This window comes from Periophthalmus magnuspinnatus, chromosome 10, assembly GCF_009829125.3.
Source record: "Periophthalmus magnuspinnatus isolate fPerMag1 chromosome 10, fPerMag1.2.pri, whole genome shotgun sequence".
NCBI lineage: Eukaryota > Metazoa > Chordata > Actinopteri > Gobiiformes > Gobiidae > Periophthalmus > Periophthalmus magnuspinnatus.
In genome coordinates this window covers 27,217,348-27,243,686 of record NC_047135.1, presented here as the reverse complement: position 1 = coordinate 27,243,686, position 26,339 = coordinate 27,217,348, and the positions used below count along the sequence as shown (strand labels likewise).

Genomic DNA, 26,339 nt, shown 5'->3' with positions numbered 1-26,339 from the left:
TACATTAGAAACAAGTAAGAAACAAGTTTGATTGACAGTGTTGCTAAGTGCCCACCCCCAGCCAAGCCAGCAGTGTGGGCAGGAAGGGGTTACTTTCAACAGCTTCGCTCCAGATTGGATCTTTGGTTGCTATGATGTTTGCGGTCGGAATTCCAAATATGGAACTTGGCTCCAAATTCACTCCTATAACTTCTAGCCTCGATGAGCTTCATTTGACTGGAGCCGAACACTATGGGTGATGTCCCACTCCCTTAGTTCACTTCTTTATACAGTCTATGGTTCTTACTGTGAGCGGGATCGTCTCCAAACACAGTTAGACTTGTAACTCATCCTAATGCCATTATCTGCTTGTTTCCATGGAGTTAACTTTAATACCATACAGTGGATAGTTTCAGGCTAAGCAATAACATCTCCATGGAGACAAGCAGGCAAGCAAATTGTCCTTCAGAAAAGTGACTTAATGCACCATTAACAAAGTCGAACAAAACTGTCACAACAAACATTTGGAGTGTTATAATTTCAAATAGAAATCATGTTGCATGTTTAAATAAATACCTTTTTTATTCTGTTATTGGCTTTTTACAAGTACAAAGCATACAGCATGTTATAGTTTTATCAAAAGTGGAAAATACTGATGTTACATATGTAACAAATGTAAAAAATAAGTTTTCAATCTTACTTTCCCCGAAAGTAAGAACATACATTTCAGCATATGAAAATATCCATAAAAACATAGCTTAAGTTTAAGTTAATAAACAGTACAAAAATGTAGAAACCATACATGTCAAAGTAATGGACAAGAACTTCAACAAATGACACAAATGATTTCTTCATCAATTAAAAAAAATGTACACTTCATGTTTTAGTGGGGATCATGTTTACAAGATTCATACAATGATATTATTGCCCAAAAAGCTTGGCTGGTCAGAACTTTCAGCAACAAAAACACCGCCCCTCATTCAAACTGATCTGCTCCATGTAGGCCAGAGATCCTCAAATGTCTGTAAGGCAGGGAATATGCAGAATCCTCACACTTGGACAGTTTACCCAGTCGGTTTATAATATCACTCCAGTGACATGATACTGTTTAGTGAGAGCTGGAATTTTACTTTTGTGAGTGCCACTTTTATCTGCCATTATAACTCCCAGCTGTGAATTTGATAGAGGCATTACCGATAATACAACACAGATATATTTCATTTAGATAGCATGGAAAGAGCTTTGCACTAAATTGAATTCAGACGTGGTTCACTTTCACTGTGGGATTCTCTGTAAATAGGCCTCGTGGATGAATGCACAATTGTAGAGTGAACAACAACTACAGCAGACTGGTAAACTGTTCCAAGGAGATTATTGACAAACCATGGGAAATGTGCTGTTGTCTGCCTTACTGCATTAAAAGTCGTCTACTTTGAGTCACGTAAAAAATAGTCCAATGTTCTCAAGAAATATACAGTCTCTTGAAATGAGAACATCACCATATTCTACAGCTCCTTAATAAATAGTCTCATACATATTGCTCAGCCTCTCCTTCATTTAGGATGGTGACTGAGCCATCCCCACTGTTCATTTCAATGTCTTTTGCTGCTGCGTTTTCAGGAAGCAGAGCTAAGTCCTTGAACACGTCAGCATAATGTCCAAAGCCAGGGCCCCAGTGTAGGAGATTGTCCCAGTTGAAGCCCCCGGCCTGTTGCCCCAGTTTGTGTGGCAGGGTGTGGTGCTGCTCCGTGGGCACATGGGGAATGCCTGGCCCTCCCTCTGCTCTGCGGCTGGAATAGCGCCGCTGCTTGAGTCTGCCGCCATACTCTTCATCATCAGCGTCGGACTCATTGACTTGTGAGAGCTTGGGGACTCGGGAGCTGTAGGACACAGGCTTCTCCCGGTCGTACTCCATCTCGGAGCAGGTGAAGGAGTCATGTGAGTCACTCTCTGAGGAAGACTCTGGTGCAGGGATCCCATCTGCGGGGTTACGCACCCTGGACAGAGGCCTGCGGCAGTCGTCCTCAGAGCTGGAGCGGCCGTGGTCAGCACTACAGATGCTGGGGTTACGCGGCCGCGGAGTGTTGAGGCGCTCTACCTCCTCAATGGACAGGCCCACAGGAGGTCCTGTCTCAAGAGGGATTTGCTCGATTGGCTGCTTGAGCCTACTACCCGGGCGGGACGCGTGTCCATGCCCAGCCATGGTCTGCGGGCTCTTACTGCGGCGGCCCAGCCTTGTGGCATAGTTGAACATGGGAGGAGGGGGATCGTTGTGCAGGTCTAGAGGGCTGCCTTCTCGCCTGCACAGGTTGAGTTCTCTGGTGGGAGTGTTGCGGTAAAAGGAGGTGGGCTTGGTGAAAGGGGCTGGAGAGTGCCTCGATAGAGGGTTGGGCGTGGGGCAGGCAGAGTGGGAGTGGCTCAGAGGAGTGGACCGGAGAGCCTGGGTGTACTGGGGCTGGTAGGTGTAGCTTGTGGCTCCCAAAGGCAGAGGGGACTGCCGAGCAAAGCCCAGGGGACTGTGTCTCTGGATGGAGAACTTAGGTGTGTGGCTGCGGAATTGTTTGTAGTGCTGGATAATGTCAGCATCTGATGGGGCGATGCTGCTTGCGTTGTCTATGTCATAGTGTTCAATGTCTGGTTCAGGGCCATTGCAGGGGGCACAGGGGGCACTGGGGATGGTCTCATTGTTCTGAGGAATGTCTGTTTCATCATAGATCAGGTAAGGATTCTCCCTCTCGATGATGTCGGGCTTGGGGTTGCCCTCAGGCTGTTTTCGTACCGTCATGTCATCTCCATATGGTGGGATGTTGTCTGGATCATCAAAGGCCACGTTCTCACTGCCCTTCTTTTTCTTCTTTTTCTTCTTTTCCTTGGGTTTCTTGTCCTTGGGCTCTTTTGGCACTTTGGTCTTGTTGCGGTCCTTGCAGTGGTTGCACAGAATGAGACTGAGCACTACTAAGGCCAGGACAGTGGCACAGCTGCCAACGATGGCTGGCACTGCCCAAATGGGCAGGACCATGGCCTCTGTGGTAGGGCTGGGGCTGCACACAAAGCCTCCATTGTTGGCTGTTTTGCAGACAGTTCCTTGTGGGCACTGGACCCCGAGACAGGCCACAAGGGTCTCACAGGTCTGGCCTGTGTAGAACTCCGAGCAGATGCAGGAGAAGCCTGCCCTGGGGTCAGGCACACAGCTCCCGTGGTTCTGGCAGGGGTTGGAGGCACAGTCACCAGGCGGGACACATTGATATGTGTACCACTGGTTTACACACATCAGGCCGTCCCAGCATGGACTGCTCTCACACAGGTTGGGACCTCTACAGCCAATCTTCACAGAAGAGCTGGTCTTGGTCAGGCTCACCAGGCTGTGCTCTCCAGTAAAAGGCAGGGTCTCACCATTATACTTCACATAGGACAGGCATCCATCAAAGCCTGTAAAGCAGACAAAATATGGATTAGACAACAGCTCAGATCATCTTAGGTTAGAAATTATTAAAAGAAACAAACACAAATATCAAATATATTTTTTAATATATATTTTAAGAAAGTATACTTTAGCTTAAAGATATACTGCTGTGTTGAATAAAAGTCTAATTGAATCAGTTTGCCTTATAGCAATGCTGCTCCTTTGTAAATAAAAAGTTATTGAATTTATCCCAGTGCAAATTAAATCCATTTGGCTTTTTCATTAGCTCATGAAAAGTGAGTACACAAATAGAAGGACACAGTCTGAGGTAAGGCCTGCTCAGCTGCTGCAGATGTGCGTGCACAAAATATGTTTGTTTTGAAATATGCCTCAATCCTTGTTTAAAGGAGGTCAACAATCATCCAAATAGTGCCTTTTACCATATTAGTCCATAGTTTTAGGTTAGCTCCACCTCCCCTCATGTTGCATGTTTGGAATCCACGGCTTCCCACTTTCACAAACTTTATTCCAGGATAAGCCAATAAAACACCCATCTGTGATTAGAGTTTTCTACTGTGCATGCTTATTGTGCAAAGGACATTATCATAGTGGCCAAAAAAGAGAAGTTAAAGCCACCGCCAATGCTGGATATCTATATATGGTCAGCAGTTTATACTGCAGAGTTATAATTCATTTTGGGGGAAAAAAAAAGTCTCAGCTTGACTTAAAAGTGTCCAGGCTTCTGGAGCTTTGTGAGACACATGTACAGTCATTGTACAGTCACTGTAGTTGAGGGAAGAAGTTCACATATTGTCCAAACTCTAATTTACTGAGTGGAGGAGGCAGATACAGAAGTTTGAGAGCTGTGCCATGGAAACACAGCTCGAGATGTGCATTTGGGTCAACACACAAGTCAAACCTAGAAGATACAACCACAATTCCACAAGTCCCAGACAGTTTGTAAGGATAATAAAAGAAGACATAAATATTCTTTTACAAACAAGCCATGTTTTCATATGGACTGTTTTTAGAGAGTATATCAGACCTGAGGACAGCCCATATAGATCACCATGGGAGACGCTAACCATTAGATCAAAGACATGTCAATGAAATAGTTAATGCTGGGCCGAAGGTGCAAAGGACTCTGCACATTCCCACATTGAGTTTGCAACATTTTGAATATGCACATTTTGAAAATTTGTAAAATATTTTGATTTTTTTTTTTTTATTTCTAAAATGAAAATGAGAAATGCTAACTATTTCATTTAAAGTTGCACAATGTAACCTTACTGGTGTAGCGCATATATAGCAGATCTGTCCATTCAAAGTAGGATATTTTTTACACATGCAACATAGATAAGTCTGAGGTGATTCCAGTTAAAACAAAGAAATCTAAATGTTTCTATATATTTTTTATTTGTCTCTCACCTGCTGCGGTTTTCTGCTGGGCTGGTCCTGGTGGGATTCCTCCGATCGAGAATGTGAGTACGCTGAGACCTCCAAAGTCCTGGGTGGTGTGTTGTATGACCCTTGGCTGAGCGCTGTCCACCAGGAGCACTGTGGAGGAGCCGTTCTTAAGCAGCTGCAGGGTATGCCACAGGCCGTCGGATACCACTGCATCCGAAACCGTCCTCTCCACTTTGCCCACTACTCCTGCGTCTGAAATGTAGTGGATGTTGCCATTCCTCAACTGTGGAAAGAAAAAAAGAGTGTGCAGAACTGAGAATGTTTCATACACTGCTCATTTTAGATTTCTTTTACATAGTATAGTACGCAGAGTGAAATGGGGGTAGAGAGTCGATGAGACTTTCAGCCAACTGTTAGAGCCAGGAATTGAGCTCAAAACACTACATTTGACATGGAATTTGATTGTTAATGTGTTTCTCAAGCTGTGGTAGGTGAGCTCCTTCAGGTGGTTCTTGGCCAGCTCTTCAGTGTGTGGGTTTGAACCAAGTCCCATTTCCAGATCTTGAGCTAGGTTTGGTCAGGATTGCCTTAGCTGGAGGATTTTGCCTGTTGTGCATGTTTTGGGTTGATGGGGGAAACTGGCAAGCTTGAAGGAAACCCACCCACACACATGGACAACATGCAAACCCCACAATGAAAGGCCTAATACCGCTTGGGAGTTGAACCCGAGACCTTCTTAAAGTGAGGGCTAAACATTAACCGAGCGTAACTCCACAAAAGTGTAATTTATTTTACACAGTATCTAAGAGACTTTTGTATTGGTCATTTCAACACATTTTGGTAGCAATATATATTTTTGGAACATTTTAACAGTGACGTGAAGCTCAGTTGCCACATGTGCAGAAAAAGCCCATTATTTAAACATTTAGACATGCGACTACTCTAATATGCACAGTCAACATAAACTTGGACTCTAGATCAATGCAATGAAATTTAATGTAGCATCCATCATGAGCGACGAGAGGAAGTCTTCTTTCAGTCCCCACAAAACTACAACCACAGGGCCTTCAGAATCCGCTGTTGAGGTCACAGATTGAAAACAAGAACGCGCCTGACGTCCATAAATCTCTCTCCCCAACGGGACACACTGCAATTCATCATGTCCTCGCAACTTGTGTTTAGCAATAACGACTCAGCCAGATCTGAAGCGCGCGACCAGCAAACTCGGAGTTAGAAAAACGCCCACTTTTGAAAAAAACGAAAAGAACCGAGGGTGCCTTAAAAAGAAATTAATCAAGCTCTGTTTGGCACGGACAACAAATATACGGCTTACGGAGAGTATGGTAATCGCATATGCTTACTCCCTATTTGGATGGAAAAGAGATCCTGCTTCCTTGCCTTTTAAAAGACCCCAAAATCAGCAGTTGATAAGTTGCTTCCGGAACTATTGATTTAGAATGGGGAAAACGGGAAGCCCCCCTGTGCCAAAAAATACGGAGAGCTTAAGCCTGGAAAAACTATTACCGGCTTTATCTATTAAACATCTTGCTTTTAATATTGCTGTATATAACATTCCGTCTATAAACCTATGTACATGGACTGTGTGTATTCCCCTAGCTGCTTTCCACCTTTTCAGTTTCATTGCATTTGTGATATCTTGTTGGAACGAGAAAGCGGGGGAGCGCTGATTTGATGACTTGCCGAGAGCCGTGAGATGGATTCATAAGAGTAGACTAGGAATGCGTGTGTGATAGCAAACAAGTAAAGTGTTGGTTTAGTGGCACCGGAGATAGAGGGTCTAAAAGGGAAGATGGAACAGCATGAATGAGTGTTTGGGTGGGTGCCCGGGAACAGTGAGAGGCAGAGGGAGAAAGCAGAAGAGCGGAGCTAAAAGGAAGAGAGAAAAAAAAGTTTACAGTAGATGCTTGCGGTGGTTGGAAGATTACACACAGATATATAGACATGTTTGCGTGGATTACATACAAACAAAATGGAAAGTAACCTTGTAGATCCAAACACTAGGGGCTTTCACTCCTTGTGTACCGTACATGTGTATGTTTTCACTGGATTTGCGCACATATGACCATAACTGTAAATGATTTTGGTGACAATGTATCATCTGGCAACCATATTTAGAGCTCTTTGGATCTGAGATGTGAAATGAGAAAAGGCTGTTTCTGTGCCGTTGCTGATGAGTAATCAGGAGCTAATTATAATTTCAGTGCTGGCTTCCAAAAGTGTATGGCCAGCACACAATGTCCCTTTAATAGAGCTTTGTTCAATAATCAAGCAACAATGTTATATCTTGTTTACCTAACTTAATATATTTTGTCTAAACCCATTAGTTTTAATTTTCTATCTCTGCCTTTGTCTGTGGAAGAGTATATTTATTATACAGGTGTGTTGGTGGGTACGTATCACATTGTGGGGAATCTATATACACACAATTCATGGGGATCTGCCTTCCTTGTGGGGACAAAAAACAGGTCCCCATGACATAATTGTTTTTATTTTTTTTTATCAACAACTTTTAGTCAGTGATGTTGCACATTCGCTGTGTGATAAGTTTGATGCCATCAGGGCGTTGGTAAAGAAAATGACAAAAATGTGTCTGTGTCCTCTATAGCCAGGTTAAGAAGCTGGCAACCCAGACTAAATTGTGATTGTAAACATTGGAGGCGACATACTGTCCCTTTAATATTCTCACTTTTAATTAGGGATGTTGAGCATGGTGTTGCTGTGTGTTGTTTGATGTCATCAGGACATTTTGACCTATTTATTGACCGTTAAAAGTCCTATATTATGCAAAATTGACTCTTGTGAGCTTTAGGCCATGTTACAATGCAGTTACCTAATCAAAAACATACCTGGAGTTGTGTTTGATTTCATTCACACATGTTTGAGTAACACTTTATTATTAGACATCTGCAAAGCTCGAAATGCTCTGTTCCACCTCATGATGTAATGATGTGGTTGTTTTCAAGTTAAAAGCTACCTAAATAATTGTAGTGAAGGTGTATGGAGTTTAAAAACACAGTGGGGCACTTTCTATATAATCACATGACATTACAAAGTGGAACAGAGTGTTTTTTTTTTTATTCAACGCGTGTGAATGAAACAAAACACAAGACATGTTTTTGATGTGGAAACAAGATTAAAACATGAGAGATGAGAAAATAGCCCTTTAAATGGGCCCTTTAAGCTGTAATAGAATGACAGGAATTAAGTTAAGTTAAATGGGTTATGGTTTAAGTTAAGTTTAGACAAGAAGTAACATCAGTATAAGTCAGGATCTGTCTCCAGTAAATGAATGTCTCCAAAAATCATGGAAACTCTACATGTGTGTTTGTGTGTGTGTTGTATGTATAGTGATAAGTAAATTGATTTGACAAAAAAAATGTCTGCTTTCATCATAAGACAATGACTTGAATAAAATATATTACATATCTTTTGGATTTCTTAAGGTTCGGTTAAAACAGTTAACACCCTTTTTTTTTTTTTTTTTTATCAATACAGCATATCAAAAAGGACTGATAATGCAAGTTCCATATGCTCCTGACAGGTTACCCCAGCGGGATTGAAGGATGGGTCAAATGCAGAGGAGAAATTTCCCTATGGGACAGTAAAGTATAACATAACCTTAAATCTGTCTTGTGCGTTTTACAATGAACCCTGAACACAAGATCCTTCAGGTCATGAGTGCCGTGATGATTCATTTATTTGGTCTCTTGTTCATAGATTTTAGACCCATTTCAGATACAAGGACCCTTTCAGACCAGACAAGGACACTGCACAAACTCTACTGACCCTGCTCTGCTGCCACATGAACACTAGAGACTAAGTAGAATTCCAACCACATGTGGAAATACTGTCAGAATGTCTTGTGTTGTCTAATTACCTTGACAGTGGTGTAGTTGCTGCTCTCCTGCACGTGGAGCAGTGTACCGCTCTTGCTCCGAGTCCTGAACTTGACCTCTAGGCTGCTGGGGGCTCCGGGGTCAGGGGTCATGACCTGTAGAGCCTGTCTCAGCAGGACGTCTCTCTTAGGGCCCTGCTTCAGAGAGTAGTCCAGACGACCCGTTCCATCCAGAGAGAGGGCAGTGTCTGGGGTGATGTCTAAGCAAGGAAGTGGTGAAAATACACAAATTAGATAGAAACTAGCTATGTTTACTAGCGACCAACACCTCTTGAGTTTTCAGATTATTGAAATTGGAAAAAAATGCATCTCATGGGACAGATTGTTCACAAATCTTCAAGGTCCCGTATTACACAAAAGTGATTCTTGTGAGCGTTAAGCCCTGTTAGAATGTGGTTACCTCCTCAAAAACATACCTGAAGTTGTGCTTTGTTTCATTCACGCATGTTGAATAACCCTTTATTATTAGTCCGTCTACATCTCCAAAGCTCAAAATGCTCTATTCCACCTTGTGATGTCACGAAGAGATCATTTTAATAAGTCACAGCGACCTTTTACCTTTTGTTTAGTAGAAGTTGGCAATTCCAGGGTTGAAATCATATGATCATACGTCACTCATATGATTCTAGTGAAGGTGTGCGGAGTTTAAAAACACAGTGAAGCACTTCCTGTATCACCACATGACATCACAAGGTGGAACAGAGTGTTTTCAGTTTGAGAGAAGAACTCAAACATGCTTGAATGAAACAAAACTCAAGGTATGATTGTAGCGAGGAAACAGCATTATGACATAGATCAGAAAATAGTGTAATAAGGGCCGCCTTTAAAAACTGAAAGAGTTATTTTAAAATTTACTGTACTTAATGTAAAAATCCATTGATTAACTATAAACACACACCAAACGCAGATCTAATTACTGTGATGTGATGATTACTTATGATTATTGTAGTACTGGCCATGTAAATTGAAACATTGAAACATGCTGTGTATTAAAGCAAGTTGTGTTAGTAGTCAATTCTATCTTTATATTTGTAGACTTTTCTTGTTGGGAAAACTTTACAGATTACACATCCCGCCAACCTTCATGCAATTTGGGTGGAACGACCACAGCAACAGGGACCATCCAACCGTGGAACATCAGCTATGATTTTGGTGAGGGTTACCCAAGTGACATTTAGGCCAATGAGGGGAAAATGGGGCATGGAGAGATTACCCACCCACACGATGAAAAAACATGCAAGAATGATACCCGCTTAACCACTGTGCCACCTATGAGTCAACGTTAAGTTTGTGACGATGCCTTTGTGCCTCCGTCCTCTCAACCAATGATGTTTACGTCTAGAGCGGGATTCGAACCGCCAACCTTCGGATCAGTGACCAAGCTCTCCACCAACTGAGATACTGTCTCCCACAACAAACTTTTAGCATTTACCCCGATGTTACTGGTCATTTTTATTATATTTTTCTATTTTATGTTATGACTTAGCAATTCCTCCCTCCCACGCATCTTCTTTTTCCCATTTGCACGATGAAATACATGACTGTAACAATATCTTACTTTTTTATTACAGTTATAGCTGCTCTTTTTTGCCTAAAAGCTGAATCGCACATTTCCCCCGCTTGCAGTGTTTCTTGTGCTTGTTCCCACAGACAAAATGAAAGCTGAGAGACAAACGCGGTCACAATAAAAGCGTTGGATCTGACACAGGAGCTCTGGATGTGTTGGCGCATTATCAGCCTCTGAAGTCTGCACATTTTGAGATTTAAATACACAAAGGCTTTGATATTGCAGTGGTGTGTCCTATATTAAACCGCTTTTTTGTTGACTCAAGAGAGAGTTACTTCATAAATAACCATGATGCAATATTCCTTAGTAAGTGCGGTTTCAGCTAAGACGTCACTTCAAAGGTGCAGACTTGAAACTGACTGAGAAATCTGCATTGTAGATGATGGCCGAGTTGTTTACGTTATAATCTGGTTTACGGTGGTTTAGTTCTCAACACGATTAATATGTATTTATTTATTTAAAACAAGGACAGTGCATGGGTTACATTGTTCTCAAAGGGAAACGATACTCTGTGCCAGATGTGCTACGAGCTACTTTCCATCTGCAGGTCTCTAAACCACTGACTATCCAATCAGAAAGCAGAATGCAGAGATTTAGTTGGTTAAAACCTAAACAGATTCTCTCTGATCTGAGTCTTCGCTACCTAAACCCCAGCACCTGCAGCCTATCATTAGTTAGCTCAGTGAGTGAATTCTGAAGGTTCTGAGCTTTCACATGAAGCATGGCCTGTCCATATACTGAGTAAGTGTATGTGTCCTCTATGTAGGTTAAGAAATTGGCAACTGAGGCTCAGTTTTTTTCGTTTTTTTCCAAACATTCCAAGCTATATGCTGTCCCTCTGATATTATCATCTGCAGATACATAATTTTACTGTTTCCTAGTATGTGTTAAATCTATGAAATTTGTAGTACAGTGGTCCCTTGCTATATCGTGGTTCACCTTTCGCAGTCTCCCTGTTTTGCGGATTTTTTTTGGTGCAATTTTGCATCCTTTTTTATAGTGTATGGCCATGCATTGTGTTCTGTGTCCTGATTGGCTAAGGGACTGTAGACCATTGTCAATCAATCTTCTCCGTACCGTGTCTCCTGCACAGTACAGAATGTGTTCAGCTTGGCAAATTTGCATAAATGTTCGATTGACACTACAAGACGAAGAGGCACGGTCAGAGGAACTGTTAAATACCCGTGAGTCAATACTAATTAATTAAACAAGAGAGAAATGTGAGAAAATGTTAATGCCTGTCTGAGAAAAGTGTATAAAATGTGTGGTGAGGGGTTTTACAGCCTTAAAACATATATAATAATTGTAAAAAATAAAGCTGACTACTTCACGGATTTTTCCTATTGCAGGTTACTTTTATAACATAACTCCCCGCGATAAACAAGGGACCACTGCACCACAAAGAAGTGATGAAATGCATGTAATTCTTGTATTGATTTACCAGTCAGCTGTCAGTTTTCTCTCAAAATTTAATGCTCCACACTATGTTTATGTATAAATGTGCATTGTGAACTAAAATTATATTGCGATGTAAGATGATGCAATCAGACAGTATTTTTCCTAATTTGCACAGATGTTGCAGAGACTTACATTTCTCACAGAATGTGCCCGTGAATCCGTCCACACACTGACACTGCTGCCACGACCAGTGATCCAGACAGGTGCCCCCGTGTCGGCAGGGGTTGGCGGTGCAGGCTCCCTCAAGTCTTGGACATCTACGGACAAAATAGACAAAATAGTAGACAGTTTGACGGGTCAGACACTACCAGGGCGGTCTAACCAAAGACACTAAGCAGCAGATGAGTAGTGGGTTCTTTTTTTTGCTGTAGCGCAATAGAAAAACGCCATTAAGGACCCCAGGGGATTAGCATATTAAAAGATCTGTCCTCGCCTCACTATTCATCGTGACTGAAAAAATGTCTGAATTCTGGTCTCTCTCGTCAAAGAAATCTGCCATGTATATAAAAAACACATCTTTTCAAGAGGTCTCTGGAGGGTTTGTGAGTATGAACAAATGCCCCCTAGTGAGAAGGTTACGGAGGACAGACAGATGGGGTGAAGAAGGAGCTGTTATAAGAGTCAAGACAAAGAGGCATTCCCAAGTGGGACATACTGTACTACATTAGGGGATGCATAGTGCCAAATACATGGTACAAATACATGATACTGCTACTAATGATCACATACTTGTTGAAGAAATTGGCTTTTTTTTTCTTGCCAGTAGGGCATTTGGTTTTAGACATAGTTGACGTTTTATTTACTTTGCTTGCCAAAGTGTTCACAAACCTAAAAGATATTGCTGGTAACACTGTGGTTAGTTGGTATATTTTTTAGCCTTTTGATATTTTATTTTAGATAACACTTATAATGAAAACTAGACCTTAATTAGCCTTAATAAAGCATGAACAAAGACTTAAATAAACCACCCAAAAAAGCCAAAAGCAAAAAATAAAATAAAAAAAAAAACACAAAAAAAACTTTAAAAATTAAAAAAAATGTTTTTACTAAGATGTTGTTAGATAACAGTTAAAGATCAGTTAAAGATTTACCTCTACTTATGTTACACCTGAGGCGCAACCAGGAAGTAAAATTATAAACTACACTTTAGAGAAATGGGCAGTTTAACCTGTCATATTTAACCCACTGAACCACTGCTATCCTCACCCAACTCATGGCAAACTGGTTATTGCAAAAGTATGAACTGGTGGTTTTCTGATTATAAAATATGATTATGTCATACTCCCAGAATGGGTCAAAAAACAGGTTTTCCTATTGATTCCAATGTACTTTATCATGTAATATCCAAAGGGTAAATTGACATATGTTGAACCTTATCGTTCGCATTAGTGACAAGACCCAATAACTCGCTATATTAAATCAAGAATCTGCATTTTAACCTGCTCCCTCATCTATATAAAATATTATTGGCCTATAGAATGTTGTGACGCCATCAGAAACTCAGTAATAAAAAGTAATATTGACAATATTCCTTCGAGACACTAACCTGTCCAGTATTCCCCGCGATGCTAGCGCCTGGCTGGGCTCCAGAGGGCGTCCATTTACCGCAAACTCCATGATGCATCCCACGAAGTCATGTGACGCCACCTGACCCCGGCGATGGAGGATCGACTCTATGGAGCGGACGCCCCCCACGGAAAGTCTGTTGGGCTGCACATCCAGAATCCTACGGGCACACGCAAAAGCAAACACAGAGCTTCAGTCAGCACAACAACTACGCTTATGTGCACATAGAACTCAGAAAAAACACATAGAACTCAGAAAAAAGCACATTAAAACATCTTAGCCTCAAATCCTGTCAGACTATTCTTGGCGCAGTCCACATGCAAGTAAAAGAACCAAAAAGGTGCGAATGGGGGTTACGAGGCGTTCAGGAGAGTCTAGTAAATTTGCACTGGCACTAATACTTTGTTGGCAGACACAGATAAGCAACAGCTCATTTACACTAAGGATTTGATTTTGAGACATGCTAGGAACTGTGTTAACTATTAGCTCTCCACAGGGCACATAAACACATTGAATCTCCGGTAGGTTTTACTTTCACTTTAACGTAGTGCACCAAAACAATCAAACATATGCTAGTCCATGGTATTGGCCCCATAGTTTGTCACTGTTGCTAATCTAAAACAACTGAATGCACGTCCAAAAACACGTGTAATATTTGCTTGGCTGTTTCTTACCTCATGCAGTTGAATGCCTCTCCTAGTTTGCTTCGAGTGTAAATTGGATACATTGTTATTGATATTTTTGAAGAATCAAACCATGACACATCAATTGTAGTTCATATATGCATTTTGATAAGTCATTTTAAATGTACCGTGTTTTTTAATCTATGTTATAATGTTGTTTCCTCATCACACACATACCTGAAGTTGTGTTTTGCTTCATTCATGCATATTTAACACACAAACCCTGCATATTTAGGCTGAGGTCTTCTCTCACACACATTCTGAAAACACTCTGTTCCACCTTGTGATGTCATGTGGTAATACAGGAAGTGCTCCACTGCGTTTTTAAACTCCATCATTTGGATAATCTCAGGCCTGGAATTGCCCATCTCTACTAACTAAAGGTAAAAAGTAGCTGTTAACTTGAAAACTACCGCTACATGACATCACAAGGTGGAACAGAGCATTTTGAGCTTGTAGATGGAGATGTAGACAGACTAATAATTAATGGTTACGCAAACATGTGTGAATAAAAATAATGAAACAAAACACAACTCCAGGTATGTTTTTCAGGGAGTAACATTCTTCAATCTTGTGTAATATAGGACCTTTAAATTGGATTAGGCTAGTTATGTTTTTTTTCTTGACGTCCATGTAAAGGTAATGACCATCTCCGCAGTGGTATTCACACACAGTCATGCTTACATACGAGACACGCGGGTCACCGAGTTTCACTACACCATGGTCCCGGGACCCTTGCAAAATAAACGTCCAGACCTGCAGCGGGGCCGTCCCTCATCTGCCAAAGTCATCTCCCATTCTGGCTATCACAAATGCAGCTCAGGTTTTCCCCCATTAGAACAGACCCTCGGAAGGCTACTCTTGAGTGTAAAAGCAGCGAGCTCGGGCTAATTAAATGAACGTTTACATGATATCTATATTTACAACAGATGACTTCACTGCAGTTCTAGGTCACGGGCGTCATCATGGGGAAAGTATGCGCAAAATGTGTCCAATTTAAAGCAATTAGCGAAATATAGACGCTTATAGTAAAATGGCTGAAGGACTGTTTGAGTGAGTGTGGACAGATGGTAGAAATGTTAAGTGCATTTAACATATGGTATGTTTAAGACAAGGGGCGGGGTATTCCTGAGCTAATGAGCAGAGCTGGGTAGTACTCAAATACATTAGGATATTAGGATATTTTAATAACATTTCGGAGTAGTAGTATTCGCAGAGTAGTTCAAATACCATACTTTTGGTCCTATTTACAATACAGTCAGTAATCTCAGTTAAAAAGTAAAAGCTTTGAGTACTTTTCCCACTGAGAGTAAGTCTACGAGCGAAAAAATAAAAAAAAATGTTGAAAATACCAGATTTTGCACATTAGTTAATGCTCTGTCCTTCCAATTATATTCACCTTAAATCATAAATCAAATGTTGCTACTCTTTCTTTAAAATAATTTACACTTGAGTCATTTCTAGGGCCACTACTACATGCTACTACTACATACTGTATCTCAAATTTTGGCTGCTCTAAATACAGCTGTAGAGGAGCATGACATTCTGATTATGTGTATTTGTACTTGGCTAAAATTGAATAAACATGACAACATTCAAAATGACTTTTGCCAATTGCCATTTGTTTTCATTGTTAGAGGAAAGATAATCGTTCATACTCACTATCAAAACTCTACATTAGTCTCAAAATGATGGAAAACGAGGACCGTTGCCATAGCAGTTACCAATGAACCCAAATACATCTTCTGAAGTCCTTAAAATGGCACTTACAAGCACTTTACTAGAACCCATGAATAGTTAAACCAGAGCAGCTGAGAAAGATATTTTTCACCTTCAAAAAGTTTCAAGACAGTTTGCTTCGTCTAAATGTTAAAAAGCTATCCATAATACACAGAAATGACTGTTAGTACATGAATCACATTACCATCTGGACCTCAGCTGGCACGACTCACTCCAAATCTACAGGTACCAGACCAGCATAGGTAAAATGTTGCTTGCAATGTTAATCTAGTATATTCACAGCAAGGGGAATGCAAATGGGCTGTTGTTGTGGACAGCAGTTGCGCACACATCTGACTTTTCTTTTTAACTGCTGTGACACCAGAATCTCCCACATAAAAGCAACGTGCCCCATGCCCATCAAATTTGCCTTGACGTACTTCAAAGCACAACGCGACCATAATTTTGGAGCGCAGATGATGTTTTCCTGGAGAACATCAAACATAAAGCATATACACAGTGGCTCGCAGACTTTGGTGTTCGTATCAGATTCCGATTATCTGACCAAAGGGGAGCAAAACTTTCATTTGTTGTAGTGGAGTGAAAATGCAAACAGAGCTTTAGCATGCGTTCTGTCCTTACCAGTCTGTGTGCACTGCCACGTTGCTCACAGCGCAGTACCCGGGCTCCTGGTCGTCTCCGCACAGGTCCACAGTCAGGGAGGCAGCCTGTAGAGATGAACGAAGAAAACGCACATTTGTCATGAGTCTAAAGTCACATTCTGATTGTAATGTTTGTGTTAAATCTATCCTGTAGTGCCATTGTATTTATCTGACTGATTCTGCACACTACGGACGAAACATTTGCTTTCAGACGGACCTAGATCCAGGTCAAGCAGATTTGGGGTTGGGGTGGGGTCTGCTGAGTGGGCAGGGACATGATTTCATAAATCATGATGAGAGATTTACATCTGCATGCTTATCAACAGAGTTGCTTGTTTTGCAAGTCTCAAGTGAGTCTTAAGTCTTTGGCCAAGTCAAAGACAGGCAAGTCCAAGTCAAGTCCAAGTCCTCAGTTTTGAGTTTCAAGTCTTTCCAAGTCATTACACAGAATGATAGAAGACAGCTCATATTTTTTTGTGAATGGTTCTTCTTAAAAATAAGTCCTGGTTACAAATACAGAAATGGGAAAAGACATGTTCAACCTTGTTCATATGAAATTAAAAAGAAAGTACTGAATTAGATTTCAAAACATATTTACTTCTTGAGGAGAAACATCAAGTCGTCTCAAGTCACTGGCCTTTAATCCCAAGTCGAGCCCAAAGTCTTAGTGCAAGTCAAGTCCTAGTCAAGTCGCAAGTTCTCAAAACTTAAATCTGACTCAAATCCGGGTCATGATTTGCAAGTCCACACCTGTTTATCCATCCCAAAATAGCTTTTTTCTGATAAATTAAGCCTATTTAAGTCCACCAGCACTGCCATTGTTTAAACACTTCACTTCTGACCTTTGTCCAAACGACAATGCTGCCCTGTGATTGGTCAAACCCTGGTCAGGCCTCGACACAGGAACTGTACAAGACGGATTCTTATGAAATATTGAGGGACTTACTCTTATTGTACAAGGTAAGCTCTATTGTTGTCTGCTGGCATCTCTCTCAAATACCAAATTAACACACTAACGATTTTGTAACAATTTAAGCTTAAAATCTGTTTAGAACCAGATTTAAAACAAGACGAGAGAACATTTGCTGTACCAGGCTCAAATTGGAAAACTCTCCCCACATAACAAAAACAGCTACATCCATCCATCCAAAAATGCACTTTTTTGTACTAGCGTCTAATTCATGGCAAGCTATCTTAAGATTTCTTCACTGTAAAGAGCCTGTACTTGATTTTTCCCATGTATTTGACCAAAATTTATCTATTGCATAAGCAGCTCCGCTCCTGAGGTCAAAATGTTTTCTGCGTGCTGTCTGCATTTAATCAAGAAGCGAGCGTTGACATAGTAGTTTTAATTAGCTTTAATGTGACGGCAAGTGCTTATAAACTCATTGTGGTGGATAATCACGATGAGGTAAGCGGTGAACAACTTTGGACCACTGCAAACTCTTTTTCACATCTTTAAGACAATAAAAATCAGCTATACCTCCTTTAACCATGCCATAGCCAGGTTAGTGCTACCAGGCAACAGCTGCGCTTCTAAAAACACTGTGCGATTGTTCTGGGAGTGAATATGCTCCAAACTGTGGCTGGCGCTCTGGGCTGTAGGGTTTTTCTGTTGTGGTGGAGGTGAATCTGCACTCTATCACTCAACCTCTGGGACTTCCTTTGATCCGCAGCGTCACATGTCACATTCTCACTTGCATTAGTTCATTGCTTATATGATCAGGGTTAAAAGATTGCTATATAAAAGATTTCTCAGCTGACACGAGTTAGGTGATTGCGTTGGTATTGCGAGCGATCTTTGTAGTGGGTTTTGCGTCACTTTCAAGTCTGGGAAAAAGTTGGTGAACTAAAACAAACTATGTTCACAGATGCTATAACATTTGATAGCATGGCATGGAAGAATGGGATTTACTAATGATAATTGTGTAGTTGAATTGTGTAGTGCGTTACAAGTATATATATGCAATCACAGTGAGCTTATTTGATTAATATACATGAAATCAGGAAAAGACTTTGTGATGTGGTACCAGAAATATGTTTTTCTCCATTTTGTTGACAAGCAGCTGATGTTAACAGGCAAAATTTGAATACATCAGCGTTGCCAGACTTGAATCTTTCCGTATATGGTAGTGGTGGAAATGGCGCAATTAGTGAGACGTATTCCAGAGTGTATGGTGAATGGTTCCAAAATATTCTGTTTGATGTTTGATGGAGACTAGGTCATGGGTTCCAACATTTTGTTAGAGGCGACATTTTGAGGACTTTTCATCATTCAAACGATATAATATTTTGATTTGCATTGGTAATTACTATGGAAACTATGCTAAACTTTTCATCATTCTGAAGCCCATGGATAGGAAAGATTACGTTTGGCTCTCTCCAACTTCAATGATGCAAAATTATATCTTTATTTCAGATAATTTTCCTTTCACAAATTGATAATGTTTATGACGTTTGAACCAGTAATCCCCCAGTTTTTAGGAATTAACTTAACCCCATTGCGTTGGATGATATCACCACCGATAGAGCGAAGTTGCAGATTTTCCATTACCGTAACTCCGCAACCAGTTGTGCTATCATGTAAATTCAAACGGCATCTCAAAGCAGAGGCATGGGGCTCTTTAAATATTTTACTGCCATTACGGTAATCTGCTAACGTTGTCCCTCGTAGACGACCAATCAGAACACAGGCGCTGCAGGGATTCTCCTAGTTATTCGATACGTCAAAGGAAAAATAAGGATGGATATGTAAAATAGAATGTGAAAAAGGCAGTACATGCTGATAATTACTTACTAACATGATTTTTATGACTAAAAAAAGAAAAAAAAAAAGTCTAGGCGAGCTATAATGTTCTATAATATGCTCAGTCCTTAAAGGGTTACTCACTGCACCACTGCCTCCCCACTACATAATCATCCTTTAGATAATAATATGACTAACACAACTTCTCATAACTTTCATTCCATGGTTTCGGATCGAGAAACTTCAACTGCTGTTAAGTTATTTATGACTTCACCAACATGCCTTGCGTATACATTAGATCAAAGCATCCACAAATTGGCATGTTGGGTAATTATTTTCATCTTTACATCTTTGTGCTCGAAGGGAGGTTGAAGTCAAAATCCCATATACTTGAGTAAACATTTCCTATCTGCTTTTAATGGCGGTTAAGCTTTCGTCCAGATGTGAGCCCTCTCTTGGTCTTGACAGTGACACTTGGAGCAGCAGAAAAAGAATGGGCTGGTGAGGAAACTGTCCAGAAAAGTGTGTGAACGCGTTGAAAATCCGGGGCAATGGCGCTCCACCTCTCCCTGATGTTAAGTAAACACAGACCACACCGGTCCTGGGTCTCCAAACACAAATCATCTGCCGGAGCATGACCCTGCCACACACAAGCAGTTAGTCACAGCTCGGCGCGCACATACAGTATACTCTCTGACTGCCTCGTGTAACTGCCTCGTGTACATAGACACTTGGTTAAAAATGTGACAACGGCGGAGCTAGAAGGCCTCCTCAAGAGCTCATAGCGTAATCTGTCTTGTATAGTGCACATAAGACACATATGGCTAAGGCTGAGGTTCGGTTCACACCTGCTGTTTGTAAGAGTCCTCCTGAGTCCACATTAAATCTCTTCTCACTTTTGAGCCCCATTTCCAAACTACACTGGCTGTTTGTGCTACCTATTACTGTATCATAAAAAACAATGAATAAGCTTGAGATGTGTAAGAATGTAGACCTATATTAAAAAGAAAAATAATGCAACAACACTTTTTTGTTTACAACGGTTTTAAATGTTTCTGTTGATATGAACAACACTTATTCTTAATTTAAACACAAAACTAAGCACTGAAAATACTGATCTGTAGCCTTAACCTGGCAAAAGCTTGATTGATATTATTGGGGCAACAGCTGCTCAGTGGTTAAAGCCGTGGTCCCCCAACCTGCTCGAGCGAAGTTGAACCTAACATTGTGTCCTTAGGCAACTTCACTCGCCTTGTTTAGTATGAAAAGTGGTGTGTCGGAGGGGCTGATGGTGCAGATTGGCCTCACTTCCATGAGATGTGGCTACAATAATAGCTTACCACAGGAAAAAAATGCATATAGCAAACATATGGATAAAACCAATAACAGCTCAACAAGCAGTTAATGCAACATTACATACACAACAGCCTCTTGGCACTAAACATGGCAGGTTCACCCCACTATTGCTGTTTTATAATAACATCTCTGAGATGAATAAGCCATTACACGCCACACTATGGTGATCAAACATATAAGGACATGAGTGGATGGAATTAACAACATTCCAGTCCAATTACATGCATCTTCGTGCCTCTAAAAATGACACAAATGTCAGAAACATATGGACAGTTTACGAACCACTTTTTCCATAATCAAAGTGAATGCCCTCAACTGTCAAACATAATACAAGAGATCTGAAGATGTGTTTTTGATTCAAAATGGATACAGACTGTGGTAGTAAAACAGTTAATGTTAAGAGAAAAGTGAAGAAAGTATCAGCTCAGATTGTGTGATGTGGTTCGAGTGAACTCTACTGCACATTTTATTTGTCCATATATGCAGTTGAAGAGGATTATAAAATACAATACAATACATCCATTAATTTCTTATCCCCATATACCACCATTATACAAATACTTGACACACAATATGGAAACGCTGCCAATATTATTTATGCATTTACACTTCTACTAAGCAACCGATTTGAATTCCATCCCCTTAGAATTATGAGGTTATATCTTCCGTCGAAATTTAGTTATGTATATATATATTTTTGTTCTTGAATATCTTACGTAGACTTTATCAATATTTTTTAGGCTTTGGTGCATTGGTCTATTGTGTTCTATAAGTGGTCAGAACTGTACCTGATTTTTACTGTCTTAAAAATATGAAAAGTAGAACTAGTTCATTTTAAATGGTTTGCACTGGTTCAAAATTCCTCGGAGATGTAGTGCAGACTTTTGCTGTGACGGTAAAGCTAACAACAACTAGCATGATAACCACACACTTCCTGACTAGTGGACAATAAAACAGTTTCTAATTAGATGCAGACAATACACAGTGAACTCATTGCTTATACACTATATCTATGCTGTAAACCATATTTTGCTCAAATACATGGGGAAAAAAATTGGGTACGAGGCCTTTAAACCTCAATATCTCAGAACTACCCCAACGCAGACGATTTGTCCTTCTGTTACATGTGTTTGAAAGAGGAAGTAGTATTTCGTTTATGTAGTATGGTTTTAAGAATACACCACGACCAAAGATATTTAAATTGATCTTGCCCCAAACACAGAATTCGGAAAGTTGAAAATATCACTTTTATGTACTCTGGCATGTGGATTTCCTGTTAATTCCGTTAGTATTGCACTTGACCTACTGTGAAGGGAAACACACTGTTCTCTCACCAAAATTGAAAGAGTCAGATAAATGATTTGAACAGTAATGACTACAATTACAAGTGAAACCGAATCTGAGAGTGAACTAAGTGCTCTGGATGATTACTTGGATCCCTCCTCTGGAAGATTGTGTCCATGGTTTTAAAGTCTGTTCTCGACATTGATCATGAACTCTTTCACATTCTCCGGGAAAATGAGAGAGAGAGGGAAAGAGTGAGAGAGAAGGAGAGAGAGCTAGGGGCTGAAAATTTTTGGAGAAAATCTGGCATTTAATTGCAGTTTTTCATATACTTTTAGAATAGTGGTAGGATTTGTGATACATAAAATTTGTTTTAAGCTATTTTAGATCACATTAACACACTTTTAATCAGAAGGAGCATTGACATTTGAGAAAACAATAACATGTAAACCAAACTAATATGACATCCATTTCAGTACATGCCTAACCTATCCCATGGACCCAGTACATATTTAGTTCACTGTAGATATTACTCAAGTATTTACCAAATAAATGCAGCTTTCATCTTTTGCTAGTCAATAGTAATAATCATGCATTTGTCTTATTTAGCATTTTTTCCAGATGCTCAAAGTAACTTCTCACACTTTGTAATTTTTTTCATTCCTTCCATACTCCATAGCTTTTGTAGCCACAGCTGCCCTGGGATAGACTGATGGAAGCAGGACTGCCAATCTGCACCATTGGTCCCTCCAACCATCACCAACACTCACACACAGTGTCTTGCCTAAGGACACAATAACAGTTTTTGTCACTGACGTCATACTGTGGCTCCTGGTATTCCCAGCGGTCCCTCATGCAAGTACTAAGCAGGCCCAGCTCTACTTAGTTTCTGAAATATGATGAGATGATACTTTGACAAGGAAGTTTGGCCACAACTATTCGAAAAGCTTTTAAAATTTCATATGCCATTCTATTTTAGGCTTTGAAGCCAAATAATGAAATTGTCCATGTCAACCTCTCCACACTTTAGCATGTTCACACTTCAGCTAATGGAAATCACTAAGGAATTACACATATTTTCCCACATTTTTCAAGAACCTTTAACATGGTCACCTCCTAATCACATTCACAAAAAAATCTGAACTTGCGCTGTATTCTTTTCCTTTCCATCCTATCACTCTGCACCAACTCCAAACTGACAATTTAACGATTTTACCAGCTTCCTAAGAAACCCCCAGTGCACTGTGGGAAATGACAGATTTGAAGTCCAGCTACGATAGAGTGGACCTGACTAAGCTTGGTTGGATTTCCCCCCCTTTTTCTCTGCCACGGCACTGCTGGCAACAAGAAGCCTCTCATTCAGAGCACCAGAGACAGAATTTCAGCCTGCTGGGCCATTTTGGATCCTCGTATTGTAAATCAGTATGAGCAATAAAATATAATTACAAACCTTGAAACCATACGCTGGGCTACCCATGGTGAGAGAGAGCTTAATTGTCATCAAATGGTGCAAAATAGAATATTTGGATGCAGCTCTGGCCATAAAAGCCAATGACTGCTATTGTCCACTACGCATTTCTCACATTTTCCTGACTGGATTTACACTACATAAGGTTGCAGAAAGGTCAAAAGAGAACTCAGCTTTAACGACTGTGAAAGCTATGAGTCCTGTTTCATTAGTTCACAGAGCAGTTTAAGCTTTTAAGTCTTGTTAGCATCTACGGTAACAAAGTAGCCAATCATAAGGGCTTACAGAAGTTAATGCTAACGTTTCAGCTAGTCATCCTTTCTTGGCCAGCTTTAGTGGACTGCAATGAGGCACATAGTCTGGAGTGGACTGTATGAGACAACAAATAATTCACCATCAAGAGCTGACTATTATATCTGATGGTATAATTTGGCTATAATAGTTGACAATAGCTTTAAAGGTGAACTATGAAACTTTTTTGGCAAGGAGTCCACCGTCTGATTATCACTATGGAGATATTAATGCTTTGCCTAGAATGTTAAGTATGGCATTTGACTTTATCTAACTTGCTTTTATTTTATATTTCTAAGTATTCTTGAAAAATACGCATTATAACTTACCACAGATCTGACGTGTAACTTGGTTTGGTTGTGCCACGTGTTTGTCTCCATGGATATAGATATGTTTATGGAAAATCTAACACAGCAATTCTCCAAAACTCTCGATAGCGACATGCAGATGGTGGACCCTCGACCAGAAAAGTAACACAGTGCACTTTTCCTTATATGGTCAGTAGCCAATGATGATGCTTATGTTTTAAGTACAAAGTTAAAGGGTATTCGAACTTACCATGCCCGCTCTCCTGGCGATGACTGTGTGGAAATCGCCGTCTGAAACCTTTATCATGGTCATCAGTTTGTAAGTTCCACTTCCCAAGTTGAACGAGAAGCGTATCCTCCCCTCGAAGATCTCCAAAGCCAGGAACTCGGCCTTATCTCCCGTCTGGTTGTCGTGGTTGTACATGAGCAGTGCATTGCTACTCAGAGTGGCAAACTTGATATAAATGTAGTTATTGTTGGGATCCAAAGACGGGAACTCCATGTAAGAAAGCTCCTCAAACCCGTAGCTGTTGAGTTCGCAGTGTTTGCCAAAAACGCCTGAGGAAAGAAACAAACCAAAGAGGAATTAGTGTTGAAATGGTAATTCATGGTATGACTGGGGTGTCTATATATCAAGATAAAACGAAAAGATTTTGGCTTGGATTTTCTCAACCGATATTATCAGTATTGGATGACTATCTTTGAAAAGTTTCACAATTCATTCCCTGTGTTGGGGCAGGTGTTCAAGGCATGACAAATGAAGACACAACATGGAATTCCACTATGAGCTAAAAACGAAATCATGAGGTAATAACACAATCTTGTCCTCATGTCTAATTTAAGATGAATGATTTGGTTATAAGAGCTGACAATGGCTTTAAAGGTGCACTGTGTAACTTTTCTGATGAGGATTCCACCACCTGCTTGTCTCTATGTAGTTTTTTTTTTTTTTTTCTCTATAGCATTTAACTTAATCTATCTTGAAATTATTGTTTATGTTTATATTGCTAAAAGAGAAGCAGGTGTTTAACTAGTTAGTTCCAATCAGAAAAGTTCCATAGTGCACCTTTACCTTTCACTGGTTTAAATGAATACAAAATACATTGCGTTTTAGCTTGCATTTTCTTAACCGATTTTATAACAACTGGATAACTATATTTAAAAAGTTTCACAATTTCTTCCCTGTTTAAAATCATAACTGCAGGTGTGTAAGGCATAACAAATGAAAACACAAAGTTCTCTTGTCTCCATGGAGATATTATTGATTTGCCCAATTTTATATGTGTGGAATTTAACTTATCCATCTGGCATTTATTTTATTTTCATATTGCTATTGCCTATCACCTTTCATGAACATAGCTAAAATACATAGTTTTTGGCATGCATTTTCTCAAACAATATGATCCCGACTGGACTATCTTCAAAAAATCACTCCCTGTTTAAAGTCATAACTGCAGATGTACACAGCATGACAAATGAAGACACAATGGATAACTTTGGATGGAATTCCACTATGCACATTTGCTGAAGAAATCATGAGGTAATAATAAAATAACTATCTTGTCTTTGAGTCTGACTTTGTCCATCTTGATTTCCATTTGAATCCAGGCTAAATAATACAGCACCATTTTCCTACGATTACTCACCAAATGGACAATGACAGTAATATCCATCCACACGGTTCTGACAGGAGCCGCCATTAAAACAAGGGTTACATTCACAGTGATTGATGATGGAGTCACACATTTTGCCTGGATTGACAAAACAAGGCAAATTAAAATGAATGAGGTGAGTGACAACACAGGAAAATCCCAAGGGAAAGTGGAATAATTTTTCCCACCAAACAGATGTGCACCACAATAAGTATTATCCAAGAAAATGGCCCTGACTTGTATTGACTATTTAACAAGCATAAAATATGGAACACTATAATTTATTGTGAGCTTTCTGTAGACAACAATCATGGTTTTGTTAAATTATTCTATTTTCATATTAAAACATATGTCCAAGATGACCTCATTTGAGTCAAAACAACATCTTGAAAGTTTCGTTGGAAAATGAAATGATCTCACACTACTGGCAGGATGCTCAGAATAATCAGGATTGGGCCATTTTCTGGAGTGCAGAAAGACAAACAATTGCAATGTACATAGGCAAACATGGAAATGATTATGCAAAAAACATGCCTAGACAGTTGACAGTAATGATAATGGTAACCAAACAATAGTCTTTTTTTCAGACAGTTCAATAGTATAGACTTGTCAATGAAGTGAACGTGATATAATTCAGGTTGTAAATCTAAGACAAGTGTCTTAATGGAGATAGATTTGGCTGCCAAAAATGAGTAAGGGGAAAAACAGGAAGTGGGGAGTTCACCGTGAGGGCATGCAAACTACTGTAAGTCAATAGGTGCATTTCTTCAGGAGGGTCAATTAATCATAATGAAACCAGAAGAATTGAAGTTGTTTTCTATACTCATAATAAAAAGGGACACAAATGACTTGAAGCCAATTTGCCTTTTCTGGC

The 26,339-nt window shown here is 40.1% G+C and overlaps 1 protein-coding gene across 1 annotated transcript in view; it reads right to left on the bottom strand.

Annotated features, from left to right (window-relative positions):
• Positions 1–1,121: 1,121 nt before the first annotated feature.
• The window catches only part of fat4 (FAT atypical cadherin 4), a 175,282-nt gene continuing 150,064 nt past the window's right edge, over positions 1,122–26,339 (bottom strand). The window contains exons 10-17 of the mRNA XM_055224611.1: positions 25,460–25,564; positions 24,064–24,371; positions 16,341–16,426; positions 13,277–13,456; positions 11,863–11,987; positions 8,688–8,905; positions 4,811–5,072; positions 1,122–3,408 (exon numbers count right to left, since the gene is read on the bottom strand). Of these exons, the coding sequence (XP_055080586.1) occupies positions 1,508–3,408; positions 4,811–5,072; positions 8,688–8,905; positions 11,863–11,987; positions 13,277–13,456; positions 16,341–16,426; positions 24,064–24,371; positions 25,460–25,564 (3,185 nt within the window). The 3' untranslated portion in view covers positions 1,122–1,507. The remainder of the gene's footprint in view (positions 3,409–4,810; positions 5,073–8,687; positions 8,906–11,862; positions 11,988–13,276; positions 13,457–16,340; positions 16,427–24,063; positions 24,372–25,459; positions 25,565–26,339) is intronic.